This window comes from Phyllostomus discolor, chromosome 2, assembly GCF_004126475.2.
Source record: "Phyllostomus discolor isolate MPI-MPIP mPhyDis1 chromosome 2, mPhyDis1.pri.v3, whole genome shotgun sequence".
In the NCBI taxonomy this organism is placed as follows: Eukaryota; Metazoa; Chordata; class Mammalia; order Chiroptera; family Phyllostomidae; genus Phyllostomus; species Phyllostomus discolor.
In genome coordinates, this window is record NC_040904.2 from 213,257,879 (window position 1) to 213,273,732 (window position 15,854).

Below are 15,854 nucleotides of genomic sequence, written 5' to 3' on the forward strand. Positions count from 1 at the left end.
CTGTGCTGGGCCAGCCAGGGAAAGCTCATTCAATTACCGACGGCTCGCTGGTCTGGGGCCCCTGCCGGCCCCTCTCTGCCCCCCAGGAAAGGGCTGGGTCCTCATCTCCCCCAACTCAGGGACGAAAACATCTGTGGGCACACTGCGCACCAACCTCGGGGTTCCTGGGATCTGATTACTGCCCCAGGGCAGGCTTCCAGGAAACCCGCCACACCCTGTTCCTTTCCAGAACTGAGCTCCACCTCCTAGCCAAGGAGGGCCAGCCTGAGGCCGCCTGGGAGCAGGGCACTCAGTCCGGGATGGGACGGGACGAAGAGCAGGGTCTCTCTGGAATGTGAGGCCAGCAGAGGGGGCCAAAGGAGGGCCCCGGGCTCTGTCTATGGGCCCGCAGGTTCAGCTCCCCCAGCCAGCCTTCTTCCTGCTCTAAGCTGTCCTCAGGATAGCCAAGGCCTGGGTTCAAATCCCGGTATTGCCTCCCACTTGCTTGGGCCACCAAGCAGAAAGCAGAGGTGTGTTGTGACAATGCGCTCCGTGCTGGCTCACTTGGTCATCACGACCGTGCTGGGAGGTGGGTACCACCCCTCCCCCCTTTTCAAGAGGCAGCAGGCAGAGCTCTGCTGGGGCGCGGAGGCCAGGAGGCAGGGAAAGGGGGTCCTTGGGCTCCCCCTCCCTGCCCAGGGCATTATGAGACTTGCTTCAAGCTCAGGAGGTGAAGCACACAGCACCAGGGTGGGTGGAGGCTGGGGTCCTCCAGGCTTGGTGAGGTCACCTGCCTGCGCCAGGGCACAGACCCAATCAGCTTTTCTCCTGTTACCCTGGCCCCGCCCACGTGCATCCTCCAGAATGCAGCTGTGGCCTCTGACCAGCTGGAACCCCGCTGGTTTACAGCCCCGGTGTTAAGAAGTTGGCTCATCAAGGTCCGGCCCCTCCCTACCCGCCCCCACTTCCACGCTGCTGGTTGGAGCCTCCTCTGCACCTCCGCCCCGCCTCCCCCTCCCCCTTTCTCAGAGCCCAGGGTGCCAGGAACATCTGAGAGTTCTCCTGTTCTTGGTCAGGCTGGCAGGATGCGAGGAGGCTGGGGCCAAGGCTGCCTCCTGGGCCATGTTTCCAGCACGAGGTTCTCTGAGGAGGCCTGTTGACATTCTGGGAGCCTGCACTCCTGCCGGCCGGCTGCAGCTGCTCTGGCCTGGCCCTCTGGGTTAGGTGCTGGGGTAATGGGAGGGCCCTCGGCTCTCCAGGGACTGACAGGAACTTCTTGAGGCCCTCGCTGAGCTACATGGGTGCCCCCCTCCTGGGAGCCTGAGCCTGACATGGCTCTGCCCTTTGAGACGTTTGGAGGGACGAACCAAGAACCCAATGGTCATGGAGGATGCGTGGGAGCCGTGGGGCTGGAGGCAGGGCAATCAGGGAAGGCTTCCTGGAGGGTACATCGGCCTTATGGGAAGGGACAAGGCCTTGATGGTGAGGATGGTTGGGAAGGGCACTGAGAGTATCACATGTGGACATCAGGGTGGGGAAGGGAGTCGAGAATATATAGTGAGGCCCTGGCTGGTGTGGCTCCGTGGATTGAGCACCAGCCTGTGACACAAAAGTCCCCGGTTCGATTCCCAGTCAGGGCACATGCCTGGGTTGCGGGCCAGGTCCCCAGCTGGGGGCATGTGAGAGGCAACCGATGGATCAGTGTCCCTCTTACACATCGATGTTTCTCTCCCCTTTTCTCCCTCCCTAAAAAATAAATAAATAAAATCTTTATAAATATATACATACTGTTTAGTGTGGATGGAGGGCAAAGCTCAAGGGTGGAGAGGGAGGCGTGGCCAGATCCCTGAGAGCCTTGAATGCTGGACCCAGGAGACAGGCTTTGTGCCCTAGCAATAGGGGGCCACAGAAGAGTTTAGGGTGATGGAGTGACATGTGTCTGTTTCATTTCTTTACAGTGACATACAGTAGACACTCACTACATGACGGCCAAATGACTAAACCATGCTTGACTTAAGGGGTCATCTCACTTGTTTAAGCACATACACGCGTAGTTACCTATTTACTTGCATATTAAAATTAAAATCTGCTTATTCTAAAACAAATTAAGACAGGTGAAATGTTGTTATGGAGAAATACATGACACATAATCCACTATCTGTATATATATATAAAAAAAAAAATCACCTGCTCTTGAATACCCCTGGAGCCAGGGAGCTCACCACCTCACCAGGCTGCCCACGACCGTCTGCAGGCAGGATCCAGAGGCCTCTGAACACCTCCCCCTCTGCTGGCAAAGAGCAGCACGTGGAGCCCGAGTTCCTGGCAGGCCCCCAGTCCCGCAGGGGAGGCCTTCTGAGGGAAGGCCCAGCCCTGAGGCGCCTTCCTCACTCAACCCAACCAGCTGGGGCCGCACCCTTCCAAGCGCTGGCCTTCCCCCATCCAGACCTTTTGATCCAGGCTGGCTCCCAGGCAAGTCACCTCCAGCCCCCTCCCCGCCCCCGCCCCCTGTGCTTCCCACCTGCAGAACGGCGCCGAGAACGCCACGTGAGCCAGTGTGTTTTCTCGACCACAGAGCACGCGATGTCCGCCAGTCACTCTGTTAGGTTACTTTTCGTTTATTAACAGCAGGGTGGGAGTATTTCCTTTAAAATGCTTTTCCCAAGCCAAAAATACTCCACACCCCTGTGCCCCTGGAGCAGGCAGCTGTCACCCTGGTGACATCTGTGGAAAGAAGGACGGGGCGGGCACGCACGAGGGGCCTCCCCCCAAGTGCTCCCTGGGCCGGCTGTGCCAGCCTCAGCCTGAGAAAAACCAGAACCGGGAGAGCCGGGCCCCACCCCGGGCTCTGGAAGCCGAGTTTGCCCGCTGCTCCCCCCCCACAGCGGCCCCCGAGCCCCTCTGGGGGCTCTGCCTGCCTTCCTCCTGCCCTGGGCTCCTCCGAGGCTGCTCCCACCACCGCCACCTGGGACCCCAAACACCCGGCTGCCCCAGAATGCCTGGGGGACGCTTCCATGTTCCCAGCTTCCACGTGTTGTCCAGCAGACCCAGGGTGCTCCCCACCCACCCCTTCCTGGGTTGTTCCAGCTGATTCTGGCTGGGGGCCCTGCACCCCGGCTTGCTTCCCCTGCCCTGAGAGACAGCACGCTGGCTGGCCGCCGGGTGTCCCGCCAGCCTCACCGTGGGTCCGAGGGAACAGAGCCCTCCAACAACACCTCTCAGAGAGACCACCTGTGCCCCGCCCCCCACCTCGCCTCCCCAGGAGGAAGGGTGGCGGGCGCCTCTCCCCACCGGGTGCTGGGTGCGGGCAGGCGGCCCCTCACAGGTACATCCTCATGGCCTTGTGCGTCGTGGGGCAGTAGCGGGCGTGGAGCTGGGCCAGCAGCGCCCGGGACGTGGCCTCGAGGCGCGTGCCCTGGCTCTTCTTGTTCCACACGTGCACGGCGTAGGTGCCCCTGAGCAGCCGGGGCAGCTCCTCGGGGCCCACGTCCTCGAAGTACTTCCTCCAGCTCTGCCAGGGGATGGGGTAGAAGGCCTCGGAGGGCAGGGCCGTGACGCCCCGGCAGGCGCGGCTCTCGCCCAGGCTGCGGATGGAGCACCACCTCTTGAAGACGCGCGTGAGCAGCTGCGGGCCCTGGTGGCCCCAGATCCAGCTGTTGTAGTGGGCCACGAAGTCCCGCATGCACAGCGCCAGGAACTCGTGGCGGCGCTCGAAGGCCAGGAAGGCGCCGTTGAGGACGTAGCGGGACTGCGTGCCCAGCGTGTTGGTCAGGTTCCGCAGGCTCCGGAGGACGATGAAGTCCGTGTCCAGGTAGATGCCCCCGAACTTCCACAGGAGCGCCAGCCGGCAGGCGTCGGACAGCACGGGCAGCAGGTAGGGCTCCCACCGCCGCCGCGCGGCCACGTACCAGGCCGCCAGCGGCGTGTCCCGGAACAGCTCCTCGAAGTCCAGCGGCAGCATCTGCACGTTGGGGAAGCAGCGCAGGAGCGAGAAGCCCAGGTGCCGGGGCAGGGAGGCGTTGCCGCCGGGCAGCCCCCTCATCAGGACCGCCACCCGGGACTCGGGGTGCGCCCTGGCGGCCGACTCCACCGAGCACATGAACAGGAAGCTGGGGGCGGTCCGGTCTGAGGTCTCCAGGAAGAAGATGTTGCCCGGAGGTGGGGCGCTGGGGCGCCGCGTGGGGGGCGCCAGGTCGGGGCAGGGGACGTCGATAGGCAGGTTAGAGAAGCGTCCTTGGCTCCTGGGCTCCCCCGCGATGTGCCAGTAGATCATGACGGAGACCAGGAACATGAACTTGAAGCCGATGATGAACAGGGTGCAGCCCCGCTGGCTCGGGGTGCTCCGGAGCAGCCACGGCAGACAGTCTGGGGACCTGGACATGGTCTCCCCGGACGGCAGCAGGAGCCTCCCTCCAGCAGGCACTGGCCGGTCTGCAAGAGACGGACACCATGCTGGGGCGGGCTGCAGCCGCCCCCACCCCAGGAAACACTGCCCACAAACTGCGGCCCGGCCAGCCGCCGCCGGTGTCTGGAGCCCACGAGCCTGCCGACGGCTCCGAGCCCCACCTCCCTCCTCGCCTGGAAAACAGGACCCGTGGACCGTGGCCTGAGCTCCCAAGGACTGGGCCGGGGCCACCTAGAACCTGCGGCCATCAGGGACCCGTGGCAGGGGTGGTCGGAAGTAATGCCTCTGCCATGGGCACACAGGCCTGACTGCCTGGCCTCATCTGTGCCCCCCAGCAGGCCAGGCTGGCAGCCTGCAGTGGCGGGCCCGGCACACGTACCCCCCAGCTCCACAGACCGGGCCTTGAGCTGGTCCACGGGGGGGCAGACTGCCGAGTAGCCCCGGGGACTGGCCGCAGGACCCCCAGGGCTGGCACGTGGGGATGCTCGCCAGGGCCGGCCCAAAGCTCTGGGCTCAGACACGCCGGGGCCTCCTGGGCCTCCTGGGCCTCCTGGACCCCTGGCTTCCCCAGCCCCTGCCCTGGGCTGTGCCTCCCCCAGACACGGGTCTGGGGGCGGGGGAACGGAAAGGGAAGTTGGCTGCTGTCCGTGACCTCTGCTAGCCCTGCCGCCCCTGGAGCCTCGCCCGCTCCTGGCAGTGCCCACTTGGCCAGCGGCCAGAAACACTCGTGGGCACCCTGCAGGTGGCCAGAAGGAACGGGACAGGCTTGGGCCCCGTCGCCGAGGGGGTGTGAATGCCTGGGATGCAGGTGACCTCAAGTCTCACCCCTGATGCGGCTGTGAGACTCGCGCACGGCCCTCGGCTCGCTGAGCCTCCATCTTCCCATCTGCAAGAGGGGACCTCTCGGGCCCGCTGCTGGTACGTGCTCGCTCACGCTCTGAACACACGCCGTCCCCTGTGCCCACCCCAGGCGACCGCGTCAGCACCAACACACGTGAACTCGTTAGACCCTTACGCTACCCTGTGGGGTGGCGATCATCACCCCCTTTTTACAAGTGAGGAAACTGAGACACAGAAGTCTGGTAACTCACATAGAGTCCCACAACCAGCAAGCGGCAAGACGTGGGTTTGAACCCAGGCCACCTGGGTCCAGAGTCTGTGCCCTCACCACTGCGCCATCCTGCCTGGGGGGGAGAGAGAGAGTGTGCAGCCAATGTGCGCACGCGTCTGGCGCTTGGGGGGAGTCAGCGCTCGCTGGCCCGGGCTCTGCCCACCCCCAGCAGAATCCCAGCCACCGTGGGTTCCGTGCCTTCTATGTGCACAGTGCCAGGTTCACACCCACTGTGGCCCTCGGTAACCCCGGGGAGAAGTTGCGTCACTCCTACTTTAGAGGCCAGGAAACTTGGACAGAAAGGGGCGGAGGGACTGGACACAGTCTGGGGGCCATGGGGGGCCGGGAACAACTGCTCCCAGGACAGATGGAGCTCATGGCCAGAGACGGGTGCCCGGAGCCTAGGACCTGAGCGACTGGGCCTGGCCCTCCCCCGGGGGGCCAAGGGCAGGGCCCTGGGACAACGTCAGGGGCTGGCACTGACCAGCCTGGGCGCCCCATGGCGGTGCGGTGGGGATCCGGGCAGCCTCCTGGAGACACGCCCCGGCTCAGCAGGCAGCCTTCTCCGCCGGCGGGAACACGGCCCGTGCACACGCTCTCCACGCCCACAGGTCCATCTGCAAAAGACGGTGAGAGACACAGTGAGGTGCGCCTCGGGCTCTCCCAGGGCTGGGGCTTTTCCCGGTGGGGTGTGCGCCCCTCTCTTCTGGCCCCACGGGCGGGGGGCAGGGAGCAGTGGGGTGCAGCCCTGCCCGTGGGGACACCATTTGAAAAGAGACAAAGATAACACGCTAGGTGATGGCTGAAATGGAGCACATCGGCCACCAGAGGAGTTGACGAGAAAGGAATTGACCAGACAGACCTCTTCAAGGGCCACTGGGGCCGGCACCCCCCGCCCCCCCCGTGTGCCTGGCTCCATGCCACATGGGAAGACGGCTCTGGTCACTCATTCACTCACTGACTCACCCGCGCGGCAGCCAGAGGGCCGCTGAGGACACGGGGCAGGTCAGCCGCTCGGCCCCTCTGCTCGGGCCCAGAGACTCGGGACGCCCCCCAAGCCCTGACCCGAGGCCCCGCTTCTCTCCCTGTTGCTTGCTCCGCCGCGGCCACGCCTGGCCTCCTTGCTCTTTCTCAAACCCATCCCCCCACGCCGCCGTTGCAGGGCCTTCGCACCTGCCGTTCCTTCTGCTTGGAACACTGTTCCCTTTGCCCGTTCCCTCACCCTCCTCCGGCCCTCACTCAGAAAACCATCCTCCCGGAACAAGTATAAAGCACACACGGACAAAACCGAGGGGGGGCGGTGGAAGCAAGGGAGGGAGGCGGGTTTGGCCGGGGGGGGGGGGGGGGAATACAGACAGCTGTGATTGAACAACAATAAAATAAATTTTAAAAAGTCATCCTGCCGTGGGGCCCTCCCTCGCACCCCTAAAATTTCAACTCTCCCCATCACTTCATAGCTTTCTGCTTTCATCCGGCCTCCCCCACACTTGTCCCAACCTACGGTGCAGCCGTGCACTTATCTGGGTTGGTTATTGATTTGGAACATGACCCCACGGGGACCGGCACACTTTTGCATCTTCTGTGTTCTGTTCAGCGTCCGGAGCGGTGGCTGGCCTCAGGATGCGGCCAGTACACCCCGAGTGACTCCGTGCAGGTGAGGAGCAAGGGCGTGGATGGGGCAATCGATAAGTCCGTGAATCCACGAATGATCAGTGAGTGAATTAATGAGTAGCCAGTGAGTGAGCAAATCAATGAGTGACCAAATGGACCAGGGAGAACGGGTGAGGAAACTGGGGGTCAGGGGTCAGGGGAGCTGCCTGGACCTCCCCACAACGTCAGTCCCCAGGCCAGAGCCCTGATGGAAAATCAAGAAGCCTGTTCCCCGCCCTGGTTTTCCCCTGCAGGGAGAGAGGCTATTCTGGTCCCGAGGATTCTTAACCCAGCGTGAACCGTACTGAGGAACGGACAGACAGACAGTCAGTCGGATGGAGCAAAGCCCTGGCTGCTTGGGGGCCCGGTGGCATGGGGCATGGGGCGGGCCTGTTGGGAAGGCAGGACGTGCCCCTTGAGCCACGCCTGCCACGGATGGAGGTGCCGGCTGTGGGCAGCACCACCGTATTTGGTGCCGGAGCCCGGGCCCCAGGAATAGAAGCTGCGTACGGGCCAAGCTGGCCCCGGCCCAGTACCCATGTGACCTCAGGCCCGAAGCACGCTCCTGGCCCCTTGGATGGGCCTCCCAGCCAGGGCCCAAGTCCTGGCCCGTGTCAGACAAGCCTGGCGCAGCGCTGCCACCGCCTCCTCCCACCTTGCAGCCCCCCCCAACCCTGCTGGTTTCCAGCCCCGCCCTGGGGAGGCGCCTCCAGCTGGCCCGGGAGCTGGGGAGCCGTCTCAGGCAGGACGTGAGGCTGGTGTGGCCCGGCCTCTTGCAGCAGCTCCGCAGGCCTGGCTCTCCTGACCGGGCCCCTGTGGTCTGGCTCTGTGTCACCTCTGCAGGCCCCGCTGTGGGAGTATCAGCATCAGGATCCAGGTTCCAGAGGCTGGAAAAGGCTCCCTGACCTGACGCTTGTCACCTCTTCACGGCCCCCCCCCCCCCCCCCCCGTGCCCCTGCGGTGGGACACTCCACCTCTGACCCTCTCTGGGCTCCCGTGTCCAGCCCAAATCTGGCGGAGCATGACCCAAACAGAACAGGTCACAGTGACGGTCAGACCTGGTCCCTACCGACCCCGCTGCCAGGCTGGGCGCTGCCAGAGCGGCTCCCGGGACGCCAGAGCTGGGCCCTGGGAGACTCCCGTGTTCGCACGGGGACCCAGAGGCCCAGAGGAGGAAAGGGACTCAGCCGAGGTCCCACAGCAGTGGGGGGTGGGGCCTGCACAGGGACCTGGGCCTCCAGTGGGGCGTGGGGGCGGGGGCTCCGGGAGCCCCTCCTGTCCGTCTGCACGGAAGATGTGACTGAACCAGGGGCTCACGGCTGGAGGCGGGCTGCCTCTTGACCCAGGCTGGGTTCTGAGGGCCCGAGGGGGGCCAGGCTTTCAAGGAGCGGTGCATCCCCAGAACAGAGGGGGAGCCCGTCAGCAGAGCGCCCTGGAGAACCACACGGCCTCTCTCCCAGTTCGCACCACAACTCCCTGGCAACGGCCCATGTAGGAAAACCCAACGAATTAAAAAAAAAATTGTTTAAGGAATACTGCATTCATCCAAAGATGCTACAAGAATGAAAAAGGAAAAGGAACCCTACTGTTATGTATAAAGAAAATTCACTATATAGATATTTGGTATACAGCAAATACAAATTCAAATCGAGCCCCGGATGGTGTGGCTCAGTTGGTTGGGGGTTGGCTCAACAAGCACAAGGTCGCCGGTTCGATTCCCAGTCAGGGCACATACCCAGGTTTTGGATTTGGTCCCCAGTGAGGGCCCAGCGAGGGGCAATGGATCGATGTTTCTCTCTCATATCAATGTTTCCTGACCACCCCCCGCTCCCTCCCTTCCCCTCTCTCTAAAATAAAAAATAAAATAAAGAATAAAGTTAGAATCCATAATTACAGCATGACTTATAAAAAAAACAAAACTCAAAAAAGCAATCTCAACCCGAAGACCTTTCGCTTTGCGAGAACCGGAGAGGAACCGGTGAGACGGAGCCACGGTTGGATGACGGGTGAGGTCGGGCAGAGGTCGGGCAGAGGTCAGGAGGGAACTAAAGGGTTAAAACAGTTCAGAAGTGGACCCCTTCCAGAGCGCAGCGGAAATAACAGAGGTTCAGACGAGGAAGGAGCTGGCAGGCAAGGGGGGCAGGAGGTGGCCGGTGCACGAAGCTCAGCGGCGGCCGCGGGTCTGGCCGCTAAACGATGAAGTGCGTGTCAGCGCGGAGGTGGCCGGTAAGAAGGAGACCACTCCCCTGCTTTGCTGAGTAAGAGGAATTGTCATGCAGCTGCGTCATTGTCACACACCACTAAACATTAAAAACGGCTGCCAATTAAACAGCGTCACCTTGCTTCCTCATTCTACAGACTGTTTACTTCGAAAGGATTGTTTCCTTGGGTTTACGCACCACCTACCCCTCCTGTGCAGACCTAAGAGGTTAAGTGAAGCGAACTGGGTGTTCCTGAAATGCCGTCACCACCACAAGCCTTTTCCTGCTCTGGCCAGGCGGCTCCTGTGGTGGGAGTGACGTCCTGGGCTCCAAAAGGTTGCCGGTTCGATCCCCGGCCAAGTCCACCCTGGTCGGGTTCGCACGGGAGGCAACGATTGATTCTTTTCTCGCCTTGATGTTTCTCTTTCTCTCTCTCTTTCAAGCAATAAAAACATATCCTCAGGTGAGGATTAAACAAACAAAAAAAGCCGATTCTTCTGAAATGACATCAATTCAGTGTCACTGATGCCTCTGTCCCCACCCACATCATCAGGTATGAGGGGTGCAGCTTTTCTTAAAAGAGTCCCTCAGGCTGTCTCCAGGCTTCTCTGCCAGCCTGCTGCCACTTCTTCGCGCCATCGCACAGGTGAGTGATGGCAACTGTCAGGAGCTCTACCGGACCCAGACTTCCACAGGCGTGAGAAGGAATACAGTAAAATACCTTAGAACCACTCAATGCCGTATCGGCTAAAACGGGGTAGTGATGAGAGAGAGAGAGAGAGAGAGGGGGGGGAGGGAGAGGGAGAGAGAGAGAGGGAGGGAGGGAGGGGAGAGAGAGGGAGGGAGGGAGGGGGGGAGAAGGAGAGGGAGGGTGAGAGAGAGAGAGGGAGGGAGGGAGAGAGAGAGAGGGAGAGAGAGAGAGGGAGGGAGGGAGGGAGAGGGGAGGGAGAAAGAGGGAGGGAGGAGAAAGGAAGAGGAAACAAGTTAAATTTATTGCCCACAGAAGAGAAACAATAGGTATTAGGTAAGCGGGAATATACATAGAGACATAAATATCAATGTAACCCCTAGAACAAAAGCACAAGCTTTCCTAACTGTCAGAAGGGCTACAGTATTCTTAAAAAGCGAAGAGAACCGACCGGAGACAAGGAATAGAGAACACGGCCTTTCCAGGAGCACGAAGACCCGCGGGTGTCCGCACGATGTGACAGAAGGGCACCGGGGGCGTCTGCCCCGTGGGTCAATAAACAGGGTGACGTCACCAATCTCTGTAAACAACGATTCAGTCTGGATGTCAAGCAACGCCCAACTCCATCCTGCATTCAAGGGACACAATTCCAACAAAGTAACTTGAAATGGCTCAAGGTGACCCAGTGAGCAAAGGCATCAAGATGGATACAAACCAAACCAAGCTGGGGCCACAATCTCAATGTCAGACCATGAGAACTTAAGCCCAGCGCCACTGGAGGGGCCGAAAGCAGGGCCGTTTAGAACGCTGAGCGGTGTAATTCACCAGGCACCACATAGCAACGCAGCAATTTTCAGGAAGGAGAAATGACAGGGACATTGGGATAAACAGATTGAAACGCACTAATAAGAGATTTTAATTCATCTCTCAGCCCAAGAAACATTAAGTAGACCAAACATAAATACAAATTCAGAAGACCTAGATGAAATAATCAGTAAGGTACTACAATATATGAAACTCTCTACATTAACAGTAGATAATATTCTTTCTTTTATTTTTAAAAATGTTATTTATTTATTTTAGAGAGGGGAAGAGAGGGAGAAAGAAAGGGAGCGAAACATCAATGTGTGGTTCGATGTGTTCCTCTCATGTGGCTCCCATTGGGGACCTGGCCTGCAACCCAGGCATGTGCCCCGACTGGGAATCGAACCAGCAACCCTTTGGTTCACAGGCTGGTGCTCAGTCCACTGAGCCACACCAGCCAGGGCATGTTCTTTCTTTTCAAGAGCTGATAGAACATTCATGAAAACTGAACACCTCAAGAACAACCAAAAGTATAAAAAATACAGATTTTTGTGATCACAGGCAAAATAACTAGAAATTAATTTAAAAGTCTGGAAATTGGGGTGGGGGGTATAAGGGGACTAAATGGTAATGGAAGAAAACATGATAAAAAATAAATTTAAAATAAGAGAAAAAAATGACAATAGCCAACACAATAATAGCTGTCTGGTGTGAATGAATTGAAATCATTTTAAAAAATTAAAAGTCTGGAAATTGGAAAAAAACAAACTGTCGTGGACAATTCTTTAATCACAAGGTAACTACAAACTGAGTTTTTAGGATTTCCATACAATAACCATCATCAAAACATCACGAATCTAAACCTACAGGACACAGCGGCAGCAATCAGAAAAATATTTACAGCTTCCAATACATGTAACTTACAACAGCACAGATAAAAATAATAAATAACCCCTGGCTGGCGTAGCTCAGTGGATTGAGCGCGGGCTGCGAACCAAAGCATCGCAGGTTCAATTCCCAGTCAGGGTACATGCCTGGATTGCAGGCCACGGCCCCCAGCAACCACACATTGATGTTTCTCTCCCTCTTTCTCCCTCCCTTCCCTCTCTAAAAAGAAATAAATAAAATCTTAAAATAATAATAAATAATAAATAAATAATAAAAATAAGTAAAACACCAGAGAAAAACAATAGAAAAAGAACCATGGAATAAACAGAAAAAAATAAGAGAAGAACTAATATGGACTAAAGCGGAAATAAAATTAGAAGACAGAGAAACCACGGAACGAAGAAATGTGACAAAGAGCTGCGTGTCTGGGGAAAACATTCAATAAAATGTATAAACCACCACTAACCTGATTAAGGAAACAAGGGCTGGCGAGGAAAGCAGACCAACAAATGCCAAACAGGAAAAGTCTATTAGGAGAGGGGGAAGAAGGAATTTTCGTCCTAAGACAGTGCTTTGCAAATACAATGTAAAGCCTGAAAACAATAACCGCTAGACAACTGTCACAGCTCCAGCCCAGCCCTGAAAGCCACCGACGGCCTAGACAGGCCAGCATTTGCGAGAGACATGGAATGATCCAAGAGCAGTATGAAACAGAAGCAGCAGAGCAAGGTATTTTTGGAGGAAAATTCTGGCAAACTCTTTTTTTTAAAGACTTTATTTATTTTGAGAGAGAGGGGAAGGGGGGAGAAAGAGAGGGAGAGAAGCATCAATGTGTGGTTGCCTCTCTCACGCCCCCACTAGGGACCCCGCCGGCAACCCAGGCGTGTGCCCTGACTGGGAACTGAACTGCCGACCTTGTGCTGTGCAAGATGACCCACTCTGCCCGCTGGGGCGTGCGGGTCAGGGCTCTAGCAGTAACAGAAACCCAAAGCTTTTTAGAACTGTATCGAATAGCAAAATATGAGCCAGAAAACCTCAAGAAACTTTTAAAGTAGAAGAGAAATGGAAAACTTGAAAAAGATTTCATAAGATGCCCTACTGACCAATATCGCTTAGGAATATTACCGTAAAAATCCTGAATAAAACATATGCAAGTGGAATCCAAGAGCGCATTAAAGGAATAAAATATCAGAAGTAACTGGGCTTGCCCCGGTCGGTGGCTCAGCCGGTTGGAGCACCATCCCTGCACCAAAAGGCTGCTTGTTTGATCCCTGCTCGGGGCATATACCCAGGTTGCAGGTTTGATCCCCAGTTGGGGTGCATATGGGAGGCAGCCAATCAACACTTCTCTCTCACATCCTTGTTCCTCTGTCTCTCTCAGCCTCCCTTCCCCTCTCTCTAAATTCAATACACATGCCCTGGCTCAGTGGACTGAGCATCAGCCTGCGAACCAAAGGGTCGCAGGTTCATTTCCTAGTCAGGGCACATGCCTGGGTTGCAGGCCAGGTCCCCAGTAGGGGGCGTGTGAGAGGCAACCACACATTGCTGTTTCTCTCCCTCTCTTTCTCCCTCCCTTCCCCCCTCTCTAAAAAAAATAAGATCTTTTAAAACAATCAATAAACATATCCTCTAATGAGGACTAGGAAAGAAAAACCTAAGTGGGCTTATTCCCAGAATGCAAGGATGGCTGGACATTAGAAAATTGTTAATATAATTCATCATATTCATGGGTCAAAAGAGGAAAATCACAGTCATCCCTGGAGATGCTAAGAAACATTTGACAACATTTCTAACACTCATCCTGGATAAATTAGGAATCGACAGACACTTCCCTAACCAAGGGACATACACCATCACCAAAGCCAGGAAATAGCTTTGCACGCAGCCTTCTACACGGGGGCGCTCCTCCAAAGACCTGGGGTGGGGGTGCAGGGGACAAAGGCACCCATCCCCGTCACCAGTACTGGAGGTATTCCTCAAAAGGATTTGGGAGGAGAAAGAAATTAGAGGCAAAAGGAAGAAAAGGAAGGAAGGAAGGAAGGAAGGAAGGGAGGGAGGGAGAGGGAGAGGGAAGAGGGAGGGAGGGAAGGAAGGAAGGAAGGAAGGAGGAAGGAAGGAGGAAGGAAGGAAGAAAGAAAGAAGAACGAAAGAAAGAAAGAAAGAAAGAAAGAAAGAAAGAAAGAAGGAAAGAAAGAAAAGAAAAGAAAAGAAAAGAAAAGAAAAGAAAAGAAAAGAAAAGAAAAGAACAGGAATCTTTAAAACTATTGGTATTTTCATAAGGCACTACTGTACACCTGGACAAGTCAAGAGAAACGACTGAAAAACTACAAGTAAAAGAATGCCGGGAAGGGGCAGGACACACACACACCTTACCCAGGGAACAGTCAGAAGCAGAAGATGTAACGCACGAAAAGACCCCACCAGCACGTTACTTAGGGTTCACCTTGACAAAAGGTGTCCAAAATCTGTATGAGCAAACATTGACAGTCCCTGAAGAACGTGAAATAAACTCTGCCTGCGAATAAATGGAAAGGCAAACCATGCTCTTGGACGGAAGACTCAGCTTCATAAACAGGTCGGTTTTCTCGAAGCCAGCTGATAAATTGTATGGCATCCTGGAACTGGACACACTGATTCTGATGCTCAGACAGAAAAACAAACAAGCAAAAACCTGCAGGAGTTCTCCTGAGAAGGAGGGAGGAAGGAGGGAGGCCTGGCCTTCCAGACGGCAACGCATTCTGGAGTTTCTGCCCCTGAGACGGTGCCGCCCCAGGAACGGCCGAGTCGACCACCAAGCGGAAACCACAGAACACAGCATGGGCACAGCTGATAAAGCAGGTGGGCCTCTGGACCCCGGGGCTGGGCAGCCGGAGGAGCTTCTAGAGGGAAAAAGAACAAGCTGATTCATGGCTTAGAACATGCCCCAGGATAAACTCCCAATGTGAAATAATAAAACCCATAAACGTTCAGAGCCAAACATGGGTGAGTTCCTTTGTAACCTTGGCGTTGGCCAAGTTTTCTGAATTAGGCGTGAAATCCAAAGGCCGTAAAAGAAAACAGGAATACACTTGACTCCTTGTTGAAAAAGACAGACCAGCCAGAAAGTCAAAACGACACCTGCCGCCCTACACCAGAACCTCCTAAGCAAGACTGAGGATCGTTGGGTAAGGAAGAGAAATGCAAATGGAACACTCAGATAGCATCTCTCACCTGCCAGGTTGGCAAAGCACCAGCGCGGAGGAGGCCGGAGGGAGAGGGACCTCACACAGCGCTGGCTGGCTGGCTGGGGGGCTGGGGAGAGCCTGGTGCCTGCCACCAGCCCTGGGGGCGGCAAGTGACCCACCTCCATCCACATTACATTTGCATGTACCTTTCATCACTGCGACCCCCCCCTCTGCGACCTTATCCTACAGATAAGTGACATTTATACAGGTCACAGATTTGTTTGCAACGGCAAACAGTGAGAAACCACCCTCAAGGTCTTTCCTGGAGCGACTGATTAAATGCACAATGACACGGTGACACCACCGCAGAGAACAAGGTCAGCGGGCAGGGACCACAGCGGCTTTTCCTCATTGTCCAGTCCCACGTGGTCAGCACAGACCTCGGCATACACGCTGTTTAAAAAAGGTTTTATTTACTTTTAGAGATGGGAAGGGAGGGAGAAAGAGAGGGAGAGAAGGGTCAGCGTGTGGTTGCCTGCAGACCTGGCCTGCAACCCAGGTGTGTGTCCTGACAGGGACTCCAACCGGGGACCCTTTGGTCTGCAGGCCTGAGCTCAGTCCACTGAGCCACACCAGCCAGGGCCCATGCACATTTTTTGAATAAGTAAACGATCCCTAAACTGCCCCCGAAAGCCCGGGGGCGTGCCGCTCCGACAGTCTGTCCAAAAGAAGGCCACGTGCCTTGGACTCTGCGTACAAAACTATCAGAGCACTCACCGGCCCCAAGAGAGGACAGGGGACCTCCCCAGCCTCCCCAGCACTGTGAGGCTAGTAATCATGGGGGGCAGGATATGCACCCACGTACCTCCACCTCCAAGCCTCAGACCCTCCATGTCCCCCAGCTCTACCCCAGAGGCCAGACTGAAGGTCAGGTTGCCTGGGGTGGACTTCTCGGCGTCAGAAT

General features: G+C 56.8%; 1 protein-coding gene across 1 annotated transcript; it reads right to left on the reverse strand.

The window, feature by feature from the left end:
• Window positions 1-2,578: 2,578 nt before the first annotated feature.
• A4GALT (alpha 1,4-galactosyltransferase (P blood group)) lies at window positions 2,579-6,166 on the reverse strand. Its single transcript, XM_028532798.2, has 2 exons — window positions 5,980-6,166; window positions 2,579-4,410 (listed from the first exon to the last, which is right to left on the reverse strand). Exon 2 carries the CDS (start codon window positions 4,358-4,360, stop codon window positions 3,299-3,301), a length of 1,062 nt encoding a protein of 353 aa, XP_028388599.1. The 5' UTR covers window positions 4,361-4,410; window positions 5,980-6,166; the 3' UTR covers window positions 2,579-3,298.
• Between the last annotated feature and the right edge of the window lie 9,688 nt (window positions 6,167-15,854).